Source organism: Emydura macquarii, unplaced genomic scaffold (assembly GCF_026122565.2).
Source record: "Emydura macquarii macquarii isolate MOO-44397 ecotype Brisbane River unplaced genomic scaffold, CSIRO-AGI_Emac_v2 contig_306, whole genome shotgun sequence".
In the NCBI taxonomy this organism is placed as follows: Eukaryota; Metazoa; Chordata; order Testudines; family Chelidae; genus Emydura; species Emydura macquarii.
In genome coordinates, this window is record NW_027130443.1 from 2,446,238 (window position 1) to 2,473,763 (window position 27,526).

General features: G+C 40.2%; 1 protein-coding gene across 3 annotated transcripts in view; it reads right to left on the reverse strand.

The window, feature by feature from the left end:
• Window positions 1-27,526, reverse strand: part of SPPL2B (signal peptide peptidase like 2B) — a 66,650-nt gene that overhangs the window by 31,172 nt on the left and 7,952 nt on the right. For 2 of the 3 annotated variants that reach the window (XM_067556957.1, XM_067556974.1), the window contains exon 2: window positions 10,923-11,042. In XM_067556957.1, coding sequence (XP_067413058.1) covers window positions 10,923-11,042 — 120 coding nt within the window. Of the gene's footprint in view, window positions 1-3,545; window positions 3,702-10,922; window positions 11,043-27,526 lie in introns of those variants that run through there. The other variant, XM_067556966.1, reaches the window with a different exon arrangement.

Here is a 27,526-nt window from a genome sequence, read left to right on the forward strand (position 1 = left end):
CATTGCGTTGAGTGAAGAAGTACTTTCTTATGTTTGTTTTAAACCTGATGCCTACCTGTTAATTTTCTTTGGGTGACTCCTGATTTGTGTGTTATGTAACGGGCTGAATAACACTTCCTTCTTCACTTTCTCCACACCTTTCATGCTTTGATAGAGGTCTATCATATCCCCCCCTTAATCATCTCTTTTCTAAACTGAACAGTCCTAGTCTTTTTAATATCTCCTTTTAGGGAAGCTGTTTCATAATACTCATGTTCATTGCCCTTCTCTAAACCTTTTCTAATTCTAATGAATCTTTTTTTGTTATGGAGCGGCCAGAACTGCACAAAGTAATCAATGTGTGGGAGTGCCATGGATGTACATAGTGTCATTACATTTTCTGTCTATCTATCTATCCCTTTCATAATGGCTCCTAACTTCGTTAGCTTTTTTGACTGCCAGTGCACATTGAGCAGATGTTTTCAGAGTACACAATGACTCCATGATCTTTCTTGAGTGGTAACTGCTAATTTAGGTCCCATCATTTGGTATGTACAGTTGGGATTCTGTTTTCCAGTGTGCACTACTTTGCATTTATTAACATTGAATTACACCTGTCACTTTGTTGCCCAGTAACCCAGTTTAATGAGATCCCTTTGTAACTCTTCACTGTCAGCTTTGGACTTAGCTATCTTGAGTAATTTTGTATCATCTGCAAATTTTGCCACCTCACTGTTCACCTCCTTCTCCAAGATCATTTGTTAATATGTTGAACAGCACAGGTTCCCACTATAGATCCTTTGAGGATCCCACTATTTACCACTCTTCATTGTGAAAACTGACCATTTATTCCTACCCTTTGTTTCCTGTCTTTTAACCAATTACCAATCCATGAGATGACCGTCTCTCTTATTCCATGACAGTTTAATTTACTTAAGAGCCTTTGGTGTGGGACCTTACCAAAGGTCTAGTACACAATATCAACTAGATCACCCTTGTTCACATGCTTGTTGACTCCCTGAAACAATTCTAATAGATTGGTGAGGCATGATTTCCCTTTACAAATGCGGTGTTTGACTCTTCCCCAATATATCGTGTTCATCTATGTTTCTGAAAATTCTGTTCTTGCCACAGTTTCAACCAATGTGCCAACTGAAGTTAGGCTTACCAGCCTGTAATTGCTAGGATTGCCTCTGGAGCCTTTTTTTATAAATCAGTGTTTCATTAGCTATATACCATTCATCTGTTACAGGGGCTGATTTAAGTGATAGGTAATATACCACAGTTAATAGTGCTGCAATTTCATATTTGAGTTCCTTCAGAATTCTTAGGTGAATACCATTATTGGTGACTTATTACTGTTTAAGTTATCAGTTTGTTCCAATACCTCCTCTACTGACACCTCAGTCTGGGACAGTTAATCAGATATGTCACCTAAAATGAATGGCTCTGGCATAGGAATCTCCCTCACATCATTTTCTTCAGTGAAGACTGATGCAAAGAATTCATTTAGCTTCTCTGCAATGGCCTTGTCTTCCTGGAGTGGTCCTTTAGCACCTTAATCGTCCAGTGACCCCACTAATTGTTTGACAGTGTCCTGCTTCTGATGGACTTAAATTTTTTTTTGCTGTTAATTTGTGTGTCTTTGGTAGTTGCTCTTCAACTTCTTTTTTTGGCCTGCCTCATTGTACTTTTATACTTCTCTTGCCAAAGTTTATGCTTATCTCTATTTTTCTCAAAAGGCTCTGACGTCCCCTTTTTAAGGGATTTCTTTTTGCTTCTAACCACCCCTTTTACTCTCTTGGTTAGCCATGGTGGTATTTTTTGGGTCCTTTAAAAATATATATATATATATTATTTGGGATATACATTTAGTTTGAGCCTCTTATGGTATTTTAAAATAGTTTTCATGCAGTTTGCAGATATTTCACTCGTGACTTTTTAAAAAAATTTCATTTAATTAGTTCTCTCATTTTTGTGTACTTCCCCTTTTTGAAGTTAAATGCTACTGTGGTGGGTTTCTTTGGTATTTGCCCCCTATGAGGATGTTAAATTTAATTACACTATGGTTGCTATTACCAAGTGGGTCAGTTATATTCACCTCTTGGATCAAATCCTGTACTCCATTTAGGACTAAATCAAGAATTGCCTCTCCCCTTGTGGGTTCCAAGACTAACTGTTCTTAGAAGCAGTCATTAATAGTGTCTAGATTTTTCATCTCTGCATCACATCCTGAGGTAACATGTACCCAGTCAATAGGGGGATACTTGAGATTTCCCATAATTATTTTTTTTTGTAGCATCTCTAATTTCCCTGAGCATTTCACAGTCACTATCACCATCAATGGTCAGGTGGTTGGCAAAATATTTGTATTGTTATTATTCAAGCATGGAATTTCTATTCATAGAGATTCTGTGGTACAGTTTGAGTCATTTAAGATTTTTACTATATATGACTCCATGAGCCTCCATTAAAAACACTGAGTTAAAGGCTGCTTTTCTACACAAAGAATCAGGGGACAAAACATCTAACTTTTGAGGTCAAGCTTTATAAATATGGCTCAATAGGTCATCTATTAAAGGCCTGGCTTTGCCCATCACTGCTACTGGGTGCAAGAGATGGGCAAAGTCATCACAGTCATTGGGACCCAGATTCTGACTCCAAGAGATACTCTATGTAGTGTGTATCTCATCAGGATCATCTATTGAGCCCACCTGGAGGGTCTCATACTCCTATTTTATAGCTTCTCCCTATCTGAGGGATGTTTAGCTCAGTTCTCAAATTACGAATATTTGAGATTCCACCAACACTGATACTTCTCCATCTAATGGAAAAAACACTCATCTGCCTAGTGACTACCAGCTATTGCTTCTGGATGGTTCTGGGCACTTCAGGTAAATGGCTTTGCTCTGTCTTCTTGCATGTGTACACAGACAGATATAAACAGAAATACATTCATTGTGCAACTGACTCCCTGTCGCTAAACAAATAAAATACTGCGGATCAAAAGGCCTGTGGGTTACTCAAGCAGACATCTTGGATTGTTGTGAGTTCTTTTGTTTTTTGGAGGCGGCTGCAGTAGGAGGAATCTTTCATTTACAATCTCATTTTTAAAAAGCAGTTCATTGAGTAATATTCTGAGTGAGAGTGGCTTTTGGTTCAGGGTCCAACTTACATATAAGGGGTTATGAACATCCATCATCTGCAATGTCTACAACTTCAGAGTCATCTGCTGGTACCCGACTTTCTTCATCATGCAATAAAACTATGGATGAGTTCACTGGGCGGCACAGAATGGGGAGTAGGAAAACATCACTCAGTGCTGAAGGCACAGGTCCAGGACTATTTAGAAAGATTGGACATACACAAATCCATGGGGCCAGATGCAATGCATCCCAAGGTGCTGAGGGACTTAGCTGATATGATTTCAGAGCCATTGGCTATTATCTTTGAAAGCTCGTGGCAATTGGGGGAGGTCCCTGATGATTGGAAAAAGGCAAATATAGTGCCCATCTTCAAGAAAGGGAAGAAAGAGGATCCAGAGAACAAAGACCAGTCAGTCTCACCTCAATCCCTGGAAAAATCATGGAGCAGGTCCTCAAGGAATCCATTTTAAGGCACTTGGAAGAGAGGAAGGTGATCAGGGAACAGTCAACATGGATTCATCAAGGGCAAGTCATGCCCGACCAACCTGACTGCCTTCTATGAAGAGGTGACTGGCTCTGTGGATGTGAGGAAAGTGGCGGATGTGATATACTTTGACTTTAGCAAAGCTTTTGATACAGTCTCCCACAGTATTTTTATCAGCACGTTAAAGAAGTATGGGTTGGATAAATGGACTATAAAGTGGATAGAGAACTGGCTAGATCATTGGGCTCAATGGGTAGTGATCAATGACTCCATGTCTAGCTGGCAGCCGGTCACAAGCGGAGTGCCCCAAGTGTTGGTCCTGGGGCCAATTTTATTCAACATCTTCATTAATGATCTGGAGGATGGGGAAGATTGCACCCTCAACAAGTTTGCAGATGATACTAAGCTGGGGGAGTGGTAAATACCTGGAAGGTAGGGATAGGATACAGATGGACCTAAACAAATTGGAGGATTGGGCCAAAAGAAATCTGCATTAGTAGGAGCATTGCTAGCAGATCAAGAGAAGTGATTATTCCCCTCTATTCAGCATTGGTGAGGCCACATTTGGAGTATTGTGTCCAGTTTTGGGCCCCCCACTACAAAAAGGATGTGGAGAAGATGGAGAGTCTCCAGCGGAGAGCAACAAAAGCGATTAGGGGGCTGGAGCACAAGACTTATGAGGAGAGGCTGAGAGAACTAGACTTGTTTAGTCTGCAGAAGAGAAGAATGAGGGAGGATTTGATAGCAGCCTTTAACTACCTAAAAGGATGTTCCAGGGAGGATGGAGCTAGGCTGTTCTCAATGGTAGTAGATGACAGAACAAGGAGCAATGGTCTCAAGTTGCAGTGGGGGAGGTCTAGGTTGGACATTAGGAAAATGTTTTTCACTAGGGTAGTGAAGCACTGGAATGGGTTACCTAGGGAGTTGGTGGAATCTCCATCTTTAGAGGTTTTAAGATGCGGCTTGACAAAGCCCTGGCTGGGATGATTTAGCTGAGGTTAGTCCTGCTCTGAGTAGGGGGTTGGACTAGATGACCTCCTGAGTGATGCCCTGAACACTGATGGGTACCCACTGGAAATGCATTTAAACCAGGTATGTGGTCACACCACTCTTCCTGGAGGTTTTTAATTTATTCAAGTAATAATTGTCCTAACAGTTGATGCCATGTGTCTTTTAGGCTATATAGATTCTCATACCATGGTCATCACTGTAGTATCTGAGACAAGGCCCTTAACATGTTTAGCTTTTGCAAAAGTCATCCAATAAGAGACTGGAATATATTACATATATATATATATAACCTATTCTAGTCTGGTGGGATTAGACCAGATGGGTTTTATTCTGACCCTCATGACGATCAGTTTAATATCCAGAAGCATTATATTTGATTATCTTTATTTTAAGATTGGAAAGTTACAAGTAGTATTGGCCATAAAAATGTATTGTTTACTTTTGATTTCAACATATGAACATAGAGAGACAAGTTCGTCAGGTCTAAAGAGTTCTGTGTAAACTCAAAAGATTTCTCTCACCTCAACAGAAGTTGGTTCAATAAAAGATATTACCTTAGTATAGTGTACGTACATTTTCAGAAAACCTTTGATAAGGTCCCTCACCAAAAGCTCTTAAACAAAGTAAACTGTCATGGGAGAAGAGGGAAGGTCCTCTCAAGGATCAGTAACTGGTTAAAAGATAGGAAACAAAAGGTAGGAATAAATGGTCAGTTTTTGGAATGGAGAGAGGTAAATAGTGGTATCCCTTAGGGGTCTGTACTGGGACCTTACTCTTCAACATATTCATAAATGATCTGGAAAAGGGGTAAACACTAAGGTGGCAAAATTTGCAGATGATACAAAACTACTCAAGATAATTAAGTCCAAAGCAGACTGCGAAGAGTTACAAAAAGATCTCACAAAACTGGATAACCTGGGCAACAAAATGGCAGATGAAATTCAATGTTGATAAATGTAAAGTAATGTACATTAGAAAACATAATCCCAACTATACATATAAAATAATGAAATTATCTAAATTAGCTGTTACCACTCAAGAAAGATCTTGGAGTCATTGTGGATAGTTCTTTGAAAACATACATTTAATGTGCAGCGGCAGTCTAAAAAGTTAACAGAATGAGAATGATGGGAATAATAGAAAAGGGATAGATAATAAGACAGAAAATATTGTATTTCCTCTTTATAGATCAATGGTGTGCCCACATCTTGAATACCATGTGTAGATCTGGTTTCTCCATCTCAAAAAAAAGATATATTTGAATTGGAAAAGGTATAGAAACAGGCAAATAAAATGATTAGGGGTATGGAAAAGCTTCCATATGAGGAAATATTAATAAAACTGGGACTTCAGCTTGGAAAGGAGATGACTAAAGAAGATATGAAAGAAGACAAAAATTGTGACTTGTGTGGAGAAAGTAAATAAGGAACTGTTATTTACTCCTCATAATACAAAAACTAAGGGTCACCAAATTAAATTAATAGGCAGCAGGTTTAAAATGAACAAAAGGAAGCTTTTCTTCATATAATGCAGTCAACCTGTGGAACTGGTTGACCTTTCTCCACACAGAGCATCTGCCCATAGAAAACAGACTCCTTCTAAACCCTAATGGCCCCGGTAAAATGCCCCACATTCTTATCGAGATCCCCAAACCACAGCCCTACTGTGTGCACTAAAGGTCAAGAGATTTGGACTATTATGGGCCAAGTGGTGGGTGAATCCCAAAGTCAAGGCCCCCTTAGAGAAAGGGCCTCATCCCCAAGTAGCTCTCTCCCTTCTATACCACAGATTTAAAGGGTGGCAGCATAACATACGCACGGCAGCATCTCATGGAGACAGACCACATTTTATGTAGGACTTATTAGGCTATACAATAAAACACATGCACCATAACTCCTTCCAGAAACCCATGGGAAACCAATATAGATTTCAGAGCACTGGTGTCCTTTACCCATGGTGAGACACCACTTAACAAGCAGACCCCATCCACCTTCTGCACCAGCTTCAGCTTTTGGGCTGATAAGGTGCAGCACCATGTACAGTACACTGCAATACTCTAATCTTGAAATGCCATAGTGACTGTTATACAAGCCAAAAATATGACTGACACTCCAAGAGGCCAAGAAAACTTTTGCCAGTTGTTTCCATCATCATCACCTCAATCTTCTGTGGATCAAGCCTCAGTCAACTAGTCTCAAAGGTTTAAAAAAGGACATTAAGACCTCATGTGAGGCGTGATAATAGCAATAAACCAGGACTCATTTTAGCTGTATCACTCAGAATAAAGTGATTCACTTTTAAGTATGTCCCAATTAATGTCACAAAGTTCTGCTTACCAGTTGTGCCCGCCTCACAGACTACAGTTCCCAGCATGCAATGCTTCCTTGAACCAAGCAGCCCTCTCAGTACAGGGTGGAGTATTGCATTCTGGGACTCAGTCTATATGAAGTCACACTTCCAAACTGAAAAAAAAGATGGCTGCAATCTGAGTGAATGCAGTGTGGCCAGGTGAATGAGGTAACTTTCATTATCCTTGAGAACACTAAGTCTGAACTGAAGACTCTTCTGAAAGTAAGCTATTACTTTGACAAAGAAACCACACCATTAAAGAAGCAGAGTAATATATCAACCTATTTCCTGCTAATCTCCACAGTCAGCATTGATCAAATATTTTAATTTGGGGTCTCCGATCAAATATTTAAACTGACCAGAAAAAACAACTATGAGTGCAGATCAAGAGACTGGAAGCAAACAGCAAACTCTTTAGGAGTACAGAAAATAAGATCTATTTCACAATTGACTATATAAGAAAACACCACCTGAATGAGATTGGCAACAAAATGGCAGATTAAATTGATAAGTGCAAAGTAATGCACATAGGAAAAAACAATCTCCACCCACACCCACAAAAAAACAATGATGGATTCTAAATTAGCTGTTACCAACCGAGAGAGATCTTGGAGTCACCAGTATAGTTCTCTGAAAACGTCTGTTCAATGCACAACATCAGCAGCCAAAAAGGCTAATACTATGTTAAGAACTATTAGGAAACAGATAGAAAAGAAGACAGAAAATATCATAATGCCACTCATATGAATCCCTAGTGTGCCCATGAGTCCAGTTCTGGTCGCCCCATCTCAAAAAGGATAAAGCACAACTGGAAAAGGTTCAGAGAAGGGAAACAAAGATGATCAACAGTATGGAACAGCTTCTATATGAGGAGAGATTAAAAAGATTAAGGCTGTTCATTTTAGAAAAGAGACAACGAAGAGAGGATACGATAGAGGTTTACAAAATCATGAATGGTGTGGAAAAAGTGAATAGAGAAGTATTAGTTACCTTTTCACACAATACAAAAACCAGGGATGATTTGATGAAATTAATAGGCAGCAGGTTTAATAAAAACAAAAGGAAGTAGTTTTTCACACAACTAACCTGTGAAACTCAATGCCATGGGATATGGTGATGGCCAGATAACAGGGTTCAAAAAAGAACTGGATAAGTTTATGAAGGATAGGTCCATCAATGGCTATTCATCAGGGATGGAACGCCGAGCTCAGGACAACCCGCAACCTCTGAATACCAGAAGCTGGGAGTGAAAGAGAGGGGTGGATCACTCCATAATTGCTCTGTTCTCCCCCCTCCCCCCTGAAGCTCTGATATGGGCCAATGTCAGAGATAGGATACCAGGCAAGATGGACCAGGGTCTGACCTGCTATGCCAGTTCTTATGTTATGTATGTTCTTATGAAGTTACCTTTGAGAAATAAATCTCCAATTTTCAGCATCCCAATAAATCAAATTACTATCACATTACAACATACTGCACAATAACATGAAATCCCCAATTAAATCTCAAAGCTGCTTTCTCAGTATTCACAGGGTTAGAACTGGGTAATTCAAAAGATTACAAAATTAAACCCTTAATGAAATACATAAGATTGGTTATGCGGATACTGTGACTTTGTTGCAAAGATCTGCTCTGCCGTGTGGGCCTTTTTTTACACAAAATCAAGTCCAAGTGTAAATTTAATGTGCACATTTCTGTCCTGAAGCAGGTTCAGTGCAGATTGCCACTGGTTTCAACAACAGCTTTGCCAAACCATTACAATCTTGCTTCGCGCAGTCACTGCTTTCCTAGGCTTGCTGCCTTCATAGCCATTTGCTGGTGGTGTGATATAAATTAACGAAGACTAAGAAGCAAGTAAACTTATTACACAACATGATCTAAATGAATGAGCACAACTTTGGGAGTCAGGAGCCACCGAGTTCCAACTTTGCCACTTACTTGCTGTGCATCCATCTGTACTATGAGGATAACATTTGCTCTACACAAATCACAGGAGATTTGTGGGTATTAGTATCTGTACAATACTTTGAATCCATCAAGCACCAGATAAGTGCTAAGGAATATTTCCATATGTGAACAAAATGAGAATTCAGACCTCGGTCCCAATCAGCGAAAGGTTCATTCTCTAACTACCCATTATGCCAAGCAGCCCCAGATATTCACATATTTATGCTGCTCTGTGCCCTTTTTGAAAAAGGAATTACTTCCACAATACCTTAAAAAAAAAAAAAAATCAAGGTACACAACAAAAACAGCATCTGGAATATACTCTAAGAACTGTGCACATTAATATTATTTTCATTGAATATTACAGACACAGGGAGAAGTATATTAACTATACCCAGAGCATAGCACAATACATTTCAGTGACAATACTGAGCCACAAAATCAAGAAGTTTTCTTTTTCCACTTTGCTCTATTGTGTGGCATATTTGGGACAGGATGTCCTTTTCGGTATTATTTTAGTTATATTTTAAGACTCCCAAGAAGCAGCCTTTGCTTAAAGAAAAAAATTAATGTATTTCCAAGGCTTGAAAAGTGTAGCCAATATTTATTAGCTCAATCGCTAAGCCTACTTAGACAGACTGAAAAATCCTGTTACTACCACACATCCTTGCAATTGAAAGGTTAAACCAGTTAAGTATTGTATTTAATTGTAACATATAAAGCAACTATTTAGTATCAATTAAACCAACTCACTAAGTCTCTTGGTGTTGTTATACCCTCCTTTCCTGCCCCACCTCCCTTTCCCTATCCCCTCTACACCCAGCCCCATCCTCTCCCCAAACAGATTATATAGATTTTTGTTTTGGTGCTTCCTCTTTTCTTTCTTCCCCCTCTCCACTCCCTTATCTCTCTCAATCTTTTCCTACACTGCGTTTCCGACTTTTTTTCCAGTGTTTTCTGTTTCACTTCTTCCCACAAAAATATTAATATCACAATCTCCCTAAACCTACTAGCCTAAGTGCAGTATGAAAGATCAGGTGGGAAATTTAGCCGGTGCTATGCCTCTTCCCACCAAAGTGGTTAGGAAAAGGGAAAAGGAGCGTTGCAGTTCCTACCAGAATATTGTCCTTGGATCCCACTCAAGGGTCTCCATACTCCATATTCCAGAGCTTCTGAGTAGAAGGTGTACAATACATTTTAGAGCCTCGCTCAGTCCCTCCTCCTGCCACCTTGGAGATGCCTGGCAGTTGTGACATTGGGGAGGGATCTACTAATCTACGGCTCCTCCATCCCCATTTTGATGCTTTAATCTCAAGCATTGCTCTCAGTTTTTCTCAGGGAGCACTGTGAAACTGACTTGATTCTCAGCCTAAAGCTGCTCAGAGGTCTGAAAAAAGCAGTTCTTCTTTCGTATGGGTGGTGTAGAGCAGCAACTACAATTTCACCTTATGTTGATCGAGCCAGATGGCTACATCAGGAGTGGCAGAATTTATTGTAGTGATTCCTCCTTCATATTTATAAATTGGGCAATAGGTAGGTATGTTTGATGGTCTCTAAGCAGTAAACTCTGACCAGACTGATCTAGTCTCACTGTACAGCACCTTAGCAGAACTACGAGCCTCTGAAGACACACTAGAGTTCTTCATCTAAACATTAGGAAGGCTATACAGTATTTGTTTATATTCAATTCACAGAAACAAGGTTATCTTTGCACATATAAGAACCTAACACCCCATTTGCCATGGGTGAGTGCCATTTTCATCTTTCTTAAAAAGCTTAGGGGATACAAAGGAAGGTTCTCTTACAATAGTACACTGGTTAACTTCAATTTATGACTTTTAGGAAAAGTGCATGAGGCTAAATCATTAAAGAATATTTCTGAAATAAAACAGAAACATCCTAGTCATTGCTAGCCTGACCAGAGCCAAGTGAGATTTAAGGGATTCCCTAAAATATGGGAGTCTTTGGACTATGTTCTTCTTTCATTGCTTGATTTAGGTACTTACAGCTTTTCCCAGGTCATGCGGCAAGTGGGCCCACCGAGAGTTGAAGAGGATACAGTAGTCCTTTCCTTTACTGTTCCCCTTCTCCGAAAGAACATGTACCATGCCATACTCGCAATACACCTGAAAGCACAAAATGTTTTGTTGGGGTATCATTAAAAGCAACTAAATATCAAAGCCCTAAAATTGAGACAACCTCTAATGAAGTTGCTTTGTAATGATTCACAAACAGAACTAGACTTTGAATGAAACACCCATGTTTAAAGAAGATGAGAAATGCTGGCAAAGAATGTTTCCCATAACTCCCCCTCCCCTTTCTAATAGACTAAAAGATTCACTGTACCTCAAAGTAGCACCCTGTAACCCTCATATTCATAGTTCATACAAAGCATGCCATGCAAGATACCATGACCCTGTCTACACTTACCTCCGAGATTCGGCAGCAGTCGACGGGAGTTACACAAGCTATGCAAAAACCTTGCGTAACTCCCATCGACTTTCTGCTTCTCTTCTGCACGCCGTCTTCACTGCACTGCGCCAACGGAAACCGCGTTTCTGTCAACGCAGTGCTACATCACTTGTGAAGGTGGTCTTAGTACGCCGATTTCTGGATCGACTGAGCGAGTCTTCACTGACCGCTCAGTCGATCCAGAGAAATCGATCTGACGGCGGCGACTTTGCTGCTATCAGTGTAGCCATAGCCCATAGGAAAGGTCATGATCTGCTGAAACCCATTGTTCTGTCAAAATATGTATATCATTAGTGTATGTGAAGATATGAGATTTTGCTGTATGGTTGTTACTGAAATATGTTGTGAATTTGGAAGTTGCCCACTACTAGTTCTCCAGTGACAACAAAGAAGGTGACCCACACCCAGGCAGGCATTAAACAACCACTGATGAGCAGAGGAATTGTAGAGAAGAAATCTACAATTCAGTAAGAGACAGTTGTGCAAACACCACACCTCAACGCTGTGACTCAACAAGGACCACCAAGACATGCCTGGGCCACTATCTTTCAAGGGCCATGGATTGAGAGTGTAAAATAAGGGACAGTGGCACCATGAGATCGCCTCTTTCCTCCTCCACCTAAGCTGAAGGCAACAAGCATGCTAGGAAGACAAAGACTTGAATTGAGGAGACTGGTCTGAGGCTGAAAAGGAAATTCAGCCTGTATATTAAAAACTGTACCCTACCTGCAACATCCAGTGGGGTGAGAAAAGCTGTTTGATTCAACTCTTGCTTAGTCTAAAAGTTTAGGACTTAGAATGCATGTTTACTTTTTATTTTCTTAAGGGAACTCTCTCTCACCTTTATGCCTACCACTTATAATCACTTAAAATTTAACTTTGTGTAGTTAATAAACTTATTTTAATGTTTTATCCTTACCAGAAAAGTTTCATCTAAAGTGCTTGGGGAATCTGCTCAGATTACAAAGGCTGGTGCATGTCCACTTCCCTTTGATGAAGTGCTGAACTAATTAATGAGCTTACACTGCTCAAGACGTTTTCTTGAACAGTGCAAGATGGTATATTTCTGAGGTGCAAAGCCAGAAGCTTGGGAGATTTGCTCGTGTTTCCCTGTGCATAGTTCATGAGTGGCTTGGAGATCTTTCATACAACTTAGCTGGGTGTGCCTCTGCATGCTGGTGGCTGAATGATAACAGTGCCTGAAGGGATTTAATGCTTGTCACTGGCAAAACATTGAGAGAGACAGCCTAGGCTGGAAAGTTAAAAGGGGACACAGTGGTCTCATAGTTCTAGGTTGTACCCCAGGTATCCTGTCATAAACATATACAGACTTAACACGGAAATATAAAATGAATAATTGTTAATGGTAAAATTAAAAGCTTTGTTAACTATATCTTAATTATTTGTAGTTATGTATAGTGATTGAGTACAGATGGGACAACACTTAGGTCAAGTCATTGCTGGCAGAAGTATGGCTTTGCCAGTTCTTTTATATAGAACTGTTAATCTGTTCACAATGATATTGCTGACAACATTGTTTCTGAAGATGTAAGTAAAAGATAAAGAAACATGTAATGATAAATAGTGCCCCCCCCACCCCTCTCTGGGAACACACAGGCTGACACAAAAACAACATGACTGAAAAACTGCAAAACCAGCAGGAAAAATATAGAAGTTGGGTAACTGAAGCTTGCATATGTATCATGCACAGTTTATCTAAAATTGAAAGCACTGATGTGTTAAAAGCCAACTGGAAAAAAGATTAAATAATCTGTAATGTAGAAATGTATAAAATGACCTAACGGAATATGGGCTGAAACTGGCGAAACACCTGACCAGAAACTGAAGAACAGGACTGATGGATCATGTGACCCATCTCTGCCCAGGGTAACCCAATCTGAAAAAGTCAAGGTCAGGGCACGCTGCAAAAAGGAGAGCAGATTCTACCAAACTGGTGGCTAACACTGCAGTGTGCCTAATGCCACACACTGGTTATCAAGAAGCTACAACAAAAAATACACAGCCTCCTTTCTTGCATTTCAGTCTTTGGCTCCCTATCAGCAATTAGGTCCAGTAAAGAGAAGTTATTTAAAACTCTATTCCCTTTACCAAAATGTTCTCCTGACCCCAAAGGGTCAGCCATACTATCAGATCAATATGAGTTTGGATCTTACCCAAAATACCACGCTGCCAGCCAATCCTTTAGTAACTAAAACTAAAGGTTTATTATAGAAGAAAATAAACAAATGAAAAAAGTTAAATGTTCAAAGCAATCAGATACATACAAAATTACTTTAAAGTCCATATATATCAGATTCTCAGCAGAACTGTGGAGTTTGCAGACTTGTACAATTCCTCTGATGTGCATCCAGTACCTGGATGGGTCTCAGTCCTTTGTTTCATAGCTTCAGTTGTAGATGAGTTGATCCAAGGTAGGAAGCAAGAATGAAGACAAGATGGAGATGGTGAAGCTACATTTTATAGTCTCTGGTCTGCCACGTGGCTTGTTTCAAACACAAGCTCACAGCACATGGGCAGGAAAAGGCACTTGCAGTCCCCCTGACCACAGGCATGTCCCTACATGTCCTGATGGCTCATAGGTGCCATCCTGGCTTCTCTCACTGGGCTCATTATATAGGTGATGGCCCTCGATGAGTTGTCAGTGCTGACACTAATCTGCCTGGGGGGGGGTGTAACCCAGTAGCACAACACAAGTGTTTGGATACAGATGTATCACACATGTCTTTGTACTGGAAGTTATAGATGAGACATACACAAACAATATCATGTTTACCAAATTATAACCTTTCCAATGGTACCTGACATGGCGTATGTCGTACAAATTATCGTAATTTTGCAATACTGATATCAATTATAAATGGTCACCCCTAATCCAGACAGTGTCACAGACCAGAACAAAGGATTAGAGAAGGTGAGAACTATCATGGAAGGTGGAAAAACTTGCCGGTGTCATGGAATGTGGTAAATTGAGCATGTTTATAAACTGTGTTGTGTCTGTTTTTATTTGCCTGGCATAAATGTATGTCCAGACACTATAAGGGACAATAATTCTGTCTGAAATCATATAAAGGAAAAAACTAATTAATCCTAAATTGGGTGAATTTGTGACTCAGTTTCTCAGCTTTTACCCCCAATAATTTAATTAAGAACAATGAGTATTCCTGAAGATAAAGGTATGTTTGGGTCGTATCGAGCAGAGTAGAATGTAAACACACTACATTTCCCTAATAGTAAAAAAGAGCCTTTCAAGCAGAAAGCTGAAGAAATCACTTGATTTCAATATATTTGTAGTGGCGATGTGGAACTTTCCATCCTCTCACTTGCACTGCTCAATAAGGGCTTCCAATGTAGTTTAGCAAACTATCTAAGGCTCCTGTTCAGTTGGAAAATAAGTTCTCTCACACATCAATTATTTTCAGGTCATCATATCTGTCTACAATGATTATTAAAATTCTGTACCATATAGTCACTATATTTAATTAAAAAGTTACATTTCACAATATCCCATTATTAGGGAGGTTTTTTAAAAAACCCCACCATATATAGAAACATAAGACATCCTAAAAATTTGATTCTCTGAATCTGCCACAGTGACAGTAATGAGAAACATGAGCGCTTTTTAGAAAATTACTATTAAATAAATACAAAATAAGAGCTCTCTCCTTCCTTGATTGGCCACCTTATCCTTCAAAACTCAGCAATCCCCTTGGATATTTTTGCACACTCCATTGTGTGACACATGCTTCAAAAATGGGTTGAATACCAGTAGCCTATGCAGAAACAAGAATTGGGACAGAGGAAGGAAGATGGTGGCAATTACAAATACAAAGAAAAAGAAGGAGGAAGCCTTGTAAGGATAACAACTTTTTATTTTTATCTGGTTCAAATGGTTCAACAGCCAATCTAGAACGGTTTCAAAAATGTCAATTTAAATGACATTTTCTTTCAAAATTTTTGAATCTATCTGAAATGTTTGTTTTGTTTTTGTGAATGTGACCCTAACAGCATCCCAAAGCAAGAGGCCAGGGGCTCACTGGTATCCAGTAGTAAGTTTCAACTGGCCTGAACAATTCAGTGTATTCCAATTTACTAATGTCAAAACTGGTAACTAAAAGGTGTCATATAATCTATTAATAGAAAACTACATACCGATCATTAATATTGGTTTGTGGTGTGTGAATGCAGAACAAAATTCAAAATTACAAACGTAATGGAAATTATTGTCGTAAAGTGTATCTGCCAGGCACAGCTGAAGTTAACCCACTCTAGTCAAAGGAATGCGGTTCTGTCATCTTAAAGGTATTTCCAAGGTACATTAAGAGACAATGGGAATACAATTTACATAAAAGGTAAACGGGCCCATCAAGACAACAAGGGGAGAAAATATCACAGCAGGGGGAAGAGATTGCAGGAAACCTCAATTTACATTTTAGCCAACACCATTGGGGAAGAAATCAGTTTAGAACTTCCTTCACCAGGAGACTCCATTGAGCCTCTCATATAGCTTGAATGAACTTTACTTTGGGGGTGTATCCTTCAGAAGAATCCATTTCAAAGATTCACTGGACTATAAGAGAGAGGGGCAAAGAACCCCAAATTATCTTTCACCTAAGGTGATAAAGGAACCAAGCACTTTGGACGTTGTGGAAGATCCTGACCAGAGGGGTGGTCAGCCATCTTGCTGGAAGGTAGTGTGACAAGAATCTTACCTTGAACCAAGATTGTAGTTTTGTTAAGTTTTAGTCTCTAGAAAGCATTATTCACTTTTATTTGCTTGTAACCATTTCTAACTCTATCCTTTATACTTGAGATCCTATCTTCTTTTGTTAATGAACTTGTTTTACTTTTAATCTAAACCAAGACAGTAAGCTGTGCATTTTGTCTGTTTAGAGGAGCAAACAAACTTTATTATTTCTCAAAGTGTTCCAGGTGAAGGCTGGACACTTCAGGGCAGACAGTTTTGGAGAAGTTTGGAACTGGGAGTGTGTTAGGTCACCCCTGCTTAAGGAAACTTGGTTACAGAGAATAGCGTGAGGCTGTTGTGTTGTAGGCAGGCTGGTGGGGTCAGAGCATTGAACCATGGCTGCACAGCACACAGATATTCAGAACACTGCATGTTTAGCTGCTGGTATCTGTAGGAAAGTAAAGAGTTAAAAGCTGGACAAGTGGCCAGGCCTAAATTACAGGGAATGGGGTTAAGGCACACGCAAACCTTGTTTCTGTTAACTGGTGTGAATTCTAGTTAGAGTCTGCTATCTTTCTTCTCCTCCCTTTTTGGCCATCTGCGCAGGGGATGAGTCTATCACCACTCCTGCGCAAGGCCTTGGTGGGAAGAAACCATTATTTTCCTTCCCCTCTGGCATGCATTTACTTCAAAGAACGTTAGCGTAAAATTTATAAGTTTTAAGGTGATGTGCCTGACCTCTGTATGGTAATCCTGTAAACAACAAACAGGGGCGGGTATAATTATATTTATTATGTAGTTGCTAATATTCATTTTATAGGCGTCAATGTAACCAAATAAGGGTCTATGGGGAGTTGCTGGAAATGTATACAGTTACATACTGTTATGGATAAAAGAATTGTAAGGAAACCCCTCGTTGCTCACTTGCGGCGTCGAGGAGGAACGAGCAGGAAATAAACCCACCAATAAACCAATCCACCCCCGGGACAACCTCTTTGGTTATTTCTAACAGTGTCCAGGTTGTGAGCTACAGCAGCAGAGCATCTGAGATACCCAAGATTATAGAGCAGGTGATGACAACCCCCCATTTGTCTGGACTGCACCCATGAAAGTGAGGAAAAAGATTCAGTTTCAGTTCAAAACCACCAAGCAAAAAAAGTCAACAATTCACTCAGCTCTAACTGTAGCTTTCATTTAAATGGTTTGGCTTAAGAAGGCTGCTTTGGATTGAAATGGGGAATATTTAGCTCAACACAAAGCTACAATCATTGAAACAAGGCAGCAAAACCACTTGCCAGGAGCCAGAGAACTGCATTTAACTTGCACAAAATGGTTCTGCAGACTGTAGTCGCTTTCATCTTTAATACAAATGTTCAACCTGGAGAAATTACAGCCAGGGCTCTATATACTTTCCATGAAGTTGGATTTAAATTCTGCAGGAAGGTTGGCTCTAGTTGGGTGGAAAAGACTGGAAATTTTACAGCAGTTTCATTTACATTAAAAAAGAGGGAAATTTGTATTTAGTTTATAAAACAAATAATAAAATAAGAACAATTGCTGCCTTGTAATTCATTAACATTAAATCAGGTTTTACACTGCTTTTATTCAATGTTCTCCAGGCTACAGATTTAGTATTGATAATTCACAACGTAACAGAAATTATAATGAAGAAGATGGAGATTTTTTCAATGCCCAATGGGCTGTTGGAGCTTTCAGAACTTATGGAAGCATGGGGGACACTTTGGAAGAATCACATTAGCGGGATATTTCTGCTAAACTGATCAGCAATAAAACAAACAACATGGAGAATTAAGTTTTGAGATTTGATGTTAAAGGAAGCAAATAAGGAAAATAAAACATTGCTGAGGAGCTGAATGATTTATCCGAGCCAGTCTTCATTGCAGAGGATGCTTGGGAAAATACCTATGTTGCAATTACTGGACCTACAAAGCTACCCTAAAGCTCAGTTGTAAAAAAATATGTGAACGTTCATGAGATGTTACAATAGCCATGAAAAAAATAGGTCAAATTGTTTATGACAATGAATGGTTATAAGAGGTAAAAGAAAACCAGACTGAGAAACTATATAAGTCCACACAAAATAGCCTAATGATATAAATCAAGGACTGTGGGGAGATCATACTTGGTAAACAAGAAAACGTGGGAATAAAGTTATCTTTGCCAAAGCTGACCATATGGAAATTGATTTAATTGGTGGACAAAATAATGAGGCTAAAATATGCCACCTACTTTTAGGGGTTCTTAAAAAGAGACTTGGAGATGGGGAGGAGGAGGAAAAGAATCATCTTCCCTCAGCTCATCCCCTGACCTGTCAGTACTGCAACACATTTTGACTTATCTAAAGGTCTTTCCTTCTGAAAAGGCGGCCAGCTGGCCTTGTGTTCTTGCTTAAGGAACTTTGTTTTCACCTGTGAGTGCTGAAAGTCATCACATTATCATGACATTCAGTCATCAGCCACTAGTGGGGACACCTAATTACCAATATCAGAAAGGCATGTAAGAGCCTGTATTTTATTCCCTTCCCTTGCTGTGTTCTTTTCCACCCCACTATTTCTTTCCTCTTATCCTATCTCACTCTCTGGCCTTTCATGGAAACCTGAAGTCATACTGCATTCATCCAAACTTGCCTTGTCTAAGGAGAAAGCATCCAACCAGATGACGAATTGAGCAGAAAGACAAGGTGGGTCTGGGCCCTGGGCCATGAAGAAGAGCTCTGTGTAGCTTGAAAGCTCATCTTCCACTAACAGAAGTTGGTCCAGTAAAAGATATTACCTCATCTACCTTAAAAGTTATTTAGATTAGTTAAGATCAGAGAGGACTGAGGAACTCTGGACATATCTAACCAAGCTAGAAGAATGGGCAACACAATGGAAGGTGAAGTTCAATGTTGATAAATTAGAGTAATGCACGCTGGAAGAAAAAGATGTAAACAAATCCCAACACTTATAGGGTTCTGTGATGCCCTGTTCAGGACTCTCAGAACTGTGAACTGCTGTGTTACCCTTCTGCCTTAGCAAGAGTGACAGCTTTGCTGCTGCTAAGCTGTGTGCCAGCTCACAGACACACCAGCCTGTCTGCCTTGCCAGCAAACTCTTCAAGACTGCTAGTCTAAACCTTCCCTGGCAAGTAATAATCAGTGAACCCCAGTTCCCAAGTTCCCCAGAGACATATTCCTGCAGTTTCCAGTCCCTCTGCCTGGACACTCATAAAAATTATTATAGGTGCACCGTCTCTTTGGAGGCAGCAAATATCAGCCTGTTAAGTTAGCTGAAGACTCAACTTCACTTTAATGCACAGTACTGAGATGGTTTTGTAATAAAACAACAACAGAGATGCAAGTGATACTAAGCAAGAGAAAAAGAGACAGGTATGGTTACAAACAAAACAAAACATGCTCTCTAAAGACTAACACAATCTTAGGAAGTTACAATCTTTGCCTAAGCAGTTTTCTTACTCACATCAAGTTACCAGCATCTCCAGCCCTCCAGGACAGGGGCCCAACATTCTCAGAATCAACGGGTGGTGTTCTCTTTGTGCCCTAAGTGATAGATAGCTGAAATATCTTGTTCGTCCCCTTACATTACCCAGAATCTATTGTCTCTGCCTCAAGAGCCCGGAAGTACTCCTGCAGTAAGAGATCTACTAAATTAGTTCAGAACTTTTCTGAAAAGACAATGACTCAGGTTAGTATAAGAAAGTTCCCCACAGGCAATATGAACAAAAACAGGTCTGTAAAATATTTAAAAAGACGTTTCAAGCAAGACCAAAATACTGGTCTACATGTTAGCTAACAATGACACTTACTCTTAAGGACTCATGATACACTTTGTTTCACTAATTTTCTTGGACTGTTCAGTAAAACTATGATAATTTTAAAAAGCCAACAGAAGCATGAACAAAAATACAGTCAAGCAAACATGGGTCGGAAAGAGAAAAAAAAGAATAGGTTAGTTTCTGCTATTTGGCTCTCCACTATATGAAAACACAGTGCTTGTTGTCCATCTGATCCCTGACATACGCCCTCCTCCACACCTCTACTCCACCCCCAAAACAATATTTAAATAGCCTTTTTTTCTGTAAGCATTTGGATTGGCCACTTTCTACAAGTGCCTTTTAAGCCTTTATGAAATATCATGAAGCTCCCATGAGAACATTAGGCTTCTGCAGAACCCTCCATTTGAAGAATCCAAAGTTCTTTACTAATATTAAGCCTCACAATACCCCTATAAAGGTAGGTATTAATTTTGTAGTTTCTCTATCTGAAAAACAGCAAAATCCTCCCATTAGTAGTGGCTCCTAATATTTTGATGGAGAGAGGATTATGGTAGTTGCAAATTGTATTAGTAGTTAGACCACTTTGAGCAAACTGGTCAAGATAGAGTCCTAAAAGCTCCTGGGAAAGAGGTTTGTTTATGTCAAATGCTCCTTGTGAGTAAGGTTCAGAGAACATTCTTTTAGTCCGATCATGCTGGGAGTTCGATAAGGAAATGTTTAGCACTTCCTGGCACTACTGAATATTAACCAATTTACTGGGACCCTCCCACCACTAGGTTTTCTGTACGTCCAGGGCATTTGCTTGTTGTTATAAGAGCCAGTGCCTGAGTTTTCATGGATAGAAAGTCATTTGTCAATTCACATGAAATTAATACAATTAACATGAATATTGTGTTTGCAGATAATGACCCCAACGAGCATCTAGGCCTTTGAGTTTTCTCAGCCCCATCACTAACAGCGCTTGGATACAATCTGAACTAGTGGTCAATTGACCAGCCTATGGATGTGCCTAACCATGCATTTCAGCAAATTACAGGGGCTGACACCTGCTCCTCACCAGTTACACTGTTAGTCTGCAAATAATCTCAGCCATTGGTCATTGAGGTGGGCTAACTAAACCACCCCCAGCTCCACAGGGCAACACCCTGAACCCAGCCTGCTGCTCTCCTCTTGTCTGGATTAATTTCTAATGACTTTGTTTCCACTAGTTTGCCTCCCTTTTTCTGGTAGCCCAAAAGCCTTTCACAGCCACTCTGGAAAGGGTTGAGTTTTACAATTCCTCAGCTCTTCCCACCACACAGTGCAGTTTTCACATTTTTCCTCCCCATTTCAAAATAACCTTAATCCACAATGGTATCAACTGCCAGTTCTACCTTCTCCCACCCTGCAACCTCACCAATCCTTCCTCCAGCACCTTCCAAGATGACAGTGTCTTCCCCCAAATACCTCCTAGTGTCAAATATCACCACCAACAAAATCAGCAGTATTGCCATATGACACTCTAAGACACTGTTCCAGAAACCATCCTTGATTTCAATACCCCAAGTGCAACCAAATATTCACCTTACCCTTTTCATAACTAAGTGTAAACCTTCCATCTGAGGAGAAGAAACTCAAGACAGAATTAAACCAAGAAGCCACCAGCAGTCACATTATATACCATTTTGTGCCTACTGGGCCTTAATAGTTTTCACTTATCTTACTCAGTTCAGGCTATAGATTTCTATGGAGGCTTTGTAGGTACTGCCATAGAGCCTTGGAGTTGTCTATTGGACATTATACACCTTCTGCATTCAAGATTATCTACAGGAAAAGAGCTATGGCTACATGAGGTACTTAATTATGCAGAATAACAATAAAACTGTAACCATGGCAACCTTTTCACTTTTAGTGCAGAGTACAAACCTTTGCACCATTTCAGGGACAGCTAGGAATGCTATATATCACACCTCTGTTCACAAGATTAAAGTGAGACAGCCCAACCATTTTGTTTATATTTGACACTTGCAAGAAAACAACAGACCTTTTCTTTTTCAGTCAATGTATATTAGTAATCTCACGCCTAATGTAAAATAGTCATACATAAAATAAACTAGAGTTGTAATGGACTAGAGATTAGGTTTTGCCTAATTTTATAATGCCTAGTTTTATAATGTTGGTGGGGGGGCAGAGAAATTTCTTCATGCACCAGAAACTGGCTCTGCATTAATGCCTACAGATTTCAGCAGCAGTCACTTTCACATGGCAGGCAAAGATGTCTGTTTTCCCCGAGATCATGATACACAATTTTTCTAGGTTTTCATTGTTGTGTCCTTCCAGTAAACACTGGCCAAGAGAGTGAAAAAATGGCATTTTAACAGGCTGAAGCCAATCACACTGAGGGCATTGGTCAACAGACTAATATGTGTTTAATGAGGATAATAAATAAGGACTCCCAGCTAAGAGCCACATATAGATGAATGATTTGTAAACTATTTCTCCAATTTCAATCTTATACTCTAGCCAACCACACAATGTATGCTTGGCAAATTACAAATCTGGATTTTTACATCATCATCATAGCAACTAGAAGTCCCGGTCATGGACCAGGGCCCCATTGCACTTACAGATTTAAAAGCTTAAACATTTAAACCTTTTAAACAGCTGATTACTGTTTAAACTAGAGGGGAGCTGGGTTTGGCTCCCCACAAACAAGAGCAGATGGGCAGCTGTTGCTCAGGGGGAGGTGTGGAGCCCATTGCAAGCCCCCCTCACATTCGCAGAGTGGAAGGGAACCGCAGCTGGGCTTGGCTCCCCCTGAGTGAGAGCAGCTAGGCAGCTCTTGCTCGCGGGGAGGCAGAGAACCCAGGGCGGCGGAAAGCCACAGCTGGGCTTGACTCAGCTCCCTGCAATTGAGAGCTCCCTGCAATGGAGAGCTGCCCAACTACAGTTCTGCACTTCCCTAGCTTTTAACTGTTTAAACGTTCTATTTTTAGAACATGTAAAGGATTCTTAATTAAATGAATTTTTACATCCCTAATTGCACTTAGAACACCTTGGTCTCATTTCAGGTTCTTGGGTTCAGTGTGCTGGTGCTGGGTAATGTTATACAGGCCTGTGTCATACAGAAGGGCAGACTAGATGATATAGGTGTCCCTTCTGGCCTTATACTTGATGACCGTTACCACCACCACCACCACAGTTCCAGTAAGATCAGCTACAATTAAGGTAATTTATATTAATGTAATTCGTTAGTATGAACAGTGCAATTTACAAGTATTATTTATTCCTTATGTACTGCAATACAAAACAATGCAGACAGGTTCCTGAGCCAAGGCATTTACAAACTAAGCTGAACAGATAAAATATAAACAAAGAATTAAGTAAGTGGGTGGGAGGAGACAGAGCTGTAGTCAGTCAATCTTGGAAGACTTGGTAGAAGTACCAGAGGGGTAGCCGTGTTAATCTGTCTACAGCAAAAAAAAAGAATCCTGTAGCACTTTAAAGACTAACAAATTTAATTTCTGCAGGCATAAGCTTTCGTGGGCTATATATAACCCACTTCGTCAGATGTTACAGGACTCTTGTTGTTTTTGGTAAAAGTAGTAAGGCTTAAGCAAGGATCTGAAAGTGGAGGAGGAGGAGGAGAACTGGTTCACAGGAAGCTCTACCGCATAAAAATTTATAAATATATTTACACACTAAGGGATGTGCCAGGCAATCTGACTCACTCTTGTAAAAAACAAACAATAAAGATTCCAGGGAACACGATGGCAACTTCTTCCACATGTTTTCCCTCTTCCCCTAATTTTAAATGATAAAATAAAACGAGAGAGAAAATTCATCTGGAGAATCAGATATTGCAAAAGGCTAGAAGACTGCAGGATTTTTACATTCTGCAGGAGGGAACTGCTTTCCAGCTGTTTAAAATTTCTGCCCTCTTTTGGACTTCAGCATGTAATATTTTCTATGCAGACAACACCAGGCAAGTGAAGCCTCATGCTGCAGACATAATCAAACTTTTGCTTATGCAGAGTTTGAATAACTGAGGTTCCACTGGCAGAGACTACAGACAATGGAAGGGACTTAAAATGGCCTTAATGAGAAAAGACTTATGTCACTTTAGGCATGTGGGAGCAGCAACAAAGAAGAAAGGACTTCAATTTTTTATTTAGGGGGAAAGTAACAGATGAAAACAGGGTATACGTGTAAGGAAGAGAAGCAGGAGGGAGTCATATGATTCTGCTTCACAACATCAAGGAAAGAAGTCAGCAATGTGGACTGGGGGAAAAAGTCAAGGAGTGTAGTAAGGTCCACAAAGTGGAAAATCCGATTTTCTATGTGAGTTGAGTGATCATAAAAAAACCACTATTTCTTTTTGAAAGAAGCAACTTTGGAAGGTCCACTGGATTGTAAATACCTGCTAAAGAAGATGTTTCCTGTGTTTTGAGAATCTTTTGTATGAAACCAAATGTGAAAGCAGCTTGACAAAGCAGCTTAGATTGACAAAGAGCCAAAGCCAGATTACTACTGCAGGTTAATAAAGTATACAAAAGCCACCCACATCCCTAACCAGTAATTTATGACTCAGCTGTAAATAACTGAATTTTCTTGCCAATGAAAAAAATCACTCTTTATGGAAAAAAGCTCCTCATTTTGTGTGTGTGTGTGTGTGTGTGTGTGTGTGTGTGTGTGTGTGTGAGAGAGAGAGAGAGAGAGAGAAGGGGGCAGGAGGAAATGCTTATCTTTGGATCTGTAAAGAGTCGTTTAATAAGGTAGCTGCTGTGGCACCCAAATATTACAAAGGGGTACAATATATAAACAAAACTAGCATTAGTTTCTCTGATTAAGCCACTTGAGTTTTGGAGGCTGTCTATACTGAGACTTTTACACAATTCTCCCACCATTCTAGTACTGCTGCGGCTCCAACAGCAATGGTTGGAGAGTTCTTTTATCAATGTATTGTCCAACCCGATTTGCAGCAGGTTTAAACAGTACTGAAAACACCTGCTTCTTACAATATACTTCCACCACTGCTAACACCTACGCCAAACCAACTGGGATGGGCGACAGGGGGAGTGGGAAGCAATTCCCTACAATTCTCAGTGTCAATAAGCGATTTTTAGAAGTTGAACCAAATTAGTTTAAAAAAAAAAAAAAGTGGCTGAAATCAGAGAGACTCAAAACAGTACCATTTGTATATACTGCACCCACTATAATCATAGAAGATTAGGGTTGAAGTACCTCAGGAGGTCATCTACTCCAACCCCTGCTCAGAGTAGGACCAACCCCAACTAAACCATCCCAGCCAGGGTTTTGTCAAGCTGCATCTTAAATATGGGTACATAGCACAAACATTGAAGCAAACAACTCTTCAACAACTGGTACAGATTAAACTCATTCCAGCTTCTATCACCCACCTCTCCCCGAGATAATTTAGGCCTTCAGCCAGAAGGTAGTTCGTTAAGAAAACTATACAGAACATACTCTTCTTTCAGGTTAATACTTAAAAATAATACAAGTCAAGCTCTAACAGACTGATTCTGTTGTGCCTGATTCTGGAACTAGGACCCTACAATCCCCCAGCTCTTTAAATCAGAATTGACTGAAATCAATAACCACTAAATAGTCAGGCTACACCCAGGACCCTTTGGACATGATCAGTACACTGTTCAGAATTGTGGGAGAAGATAAATGTGTCATCCAACTAAACCACTAAAAAGTGATCCAATGGGTCTTGGAATACATAATTTATAAAATGTTGGAAGGCTGTCAGGGCATTGGTCAGCCCAGAGGCATTTCCAAATACTTGTAGTGGCCATATCAGGCTTGGAAGGCACTCTTCCACTCATCCCCTTCCCTGATTTGTACAAGGTTTTATGGCCCCTGGATGTCCAACTTAGTGAATATATAGGCAGCCCCTGCATGACCCAGCTATTCAAGAATCAGGGGCAGTGGATATGGGTTCCTGATAGTTATCTGATTCAATGCGCAATAGCTGATGCAGAGCCAAAGACTGCCATTTTTCTTCTTGACGAAAAAGACTGGTGCAGCGGCTGTGAAGGTTGAATCCTCAGGCATAGTTCTTCTTAAGATATTCTCAGAGCACTGTTAGCTTGGGTTCTGACATGCCATAAATTCGTTCAAATGGTATTTTTGTTTCTGACTACAGTTCTATTGGCCAGTCGTAGTCTTGGGTCAGAGGCAGGGTTTCTACATCCCTCTTTTCAGAAACATCAGCGTAATGTTTGTATTTTAAGGGGAGTGCCAATGTAGCTCTGATGGAGGGTTTTGCCTGGATGGCTGCCCTCACCTGAGCCTCTCGGGATTCAAACGTGACAGGATCTACCAGTCCCCAACAGTGCTGCATAAAAAATTCCAACAAGACACAGCCTTCCTGTACTTGCCAACAACTGAGCAGATTGTAGAAAGTAAACAAGAAGATACCGAGGATCAGAGGAAAGTGTGGGGTGTGAATCATGTTGAATTATAATGTTTCTCAGTGCCCCTGAATCATAGCCTCCAGGGGAGTAGTTTCCTCTGCTACTGGACTCGGAGACAAAATGGATGTATTAACAGTCACTACGAGGTCATAAGTGGCCTTGCGTTGCAGGAGAATCTGCAGGATCCAAGCTACTGCTTCATCTATGTAACAGTCAGCTGCACCCAAGTCAATAAGAGCTGGCAGGACAGGAATTTGCCAGAGTGCCATGGGATGTGCAGCTGGGCTAGCTCCTGCAAGTGGGGAGCCCTCAGGTGAAGCTCAGAGTGCATTCTAGTCAAGACCAAGGCACGGGGGAACTCTCTCTCTCTCTTTTTTTTTTTTTTTTTTTTAAATACAAGGCCCAGGTCAGTCTTCCTGAACATACCTGGGCTGGCTTATATCCCGGTTGCACAAGCAGAGATAAGAGTGATTCGACTCAGAAGCAAAGATGGTGCTGGCATTGTCTTTCTCGCTCTATAGCAGTGAGCTGTGAACAGCTCACATTCACTTGCATTGGCTTGGCAGAAGATACGATGAAGAGGTAACATTACATGAATAGGAGAGTTGCAGCACTCTTTTTGCCTCCCTTTGTTCCTGTAACCGATTGTCTATACCAGTAGTTTTCAATTTGTGGTCCACAGACTCCTTGGGGTCTGAAGACTGTCTAAGGGATCCACAAAAGGTTGTCATTACCACAAAAGTGGTTTTCAACCTGGGGTTCGCAGATTATGTCTAACATTTCCAAAGGGCTCCACACCTCCATTTGAAATTTTGTAGGTTCCACAAATGAAAAAAAGGTTGAAAACCACTGGTCTATATGTATGGTCAGGTACATGAGGGCGTTCAGAGTCGTAGGCGTCTCCAACTGAGCCAATTCATCTTTAATTTCTTCTTGCAGACCCATCAGAACTGATACAGATGCACCACCCCATTGCAATCAGTATCAGATGTGAGGTGGCACTGCATAGGAGGCTACAGTACTCTGCCTCTCTCAGAGCTTTCTTAGGGTAGTAGCCTTCATCATTTGAGCTCAGTGCGGATCATTGAATAGCATTAACTTGGCTGGGAGGAATGTGAGCCAACATTAAAAATCATATAGGCAAATCAAATTTCTTGTTTAATTGTTTAAGTAAATTAAAAATAAAGATAAAATATAATAATGGTTATTGCTTAGA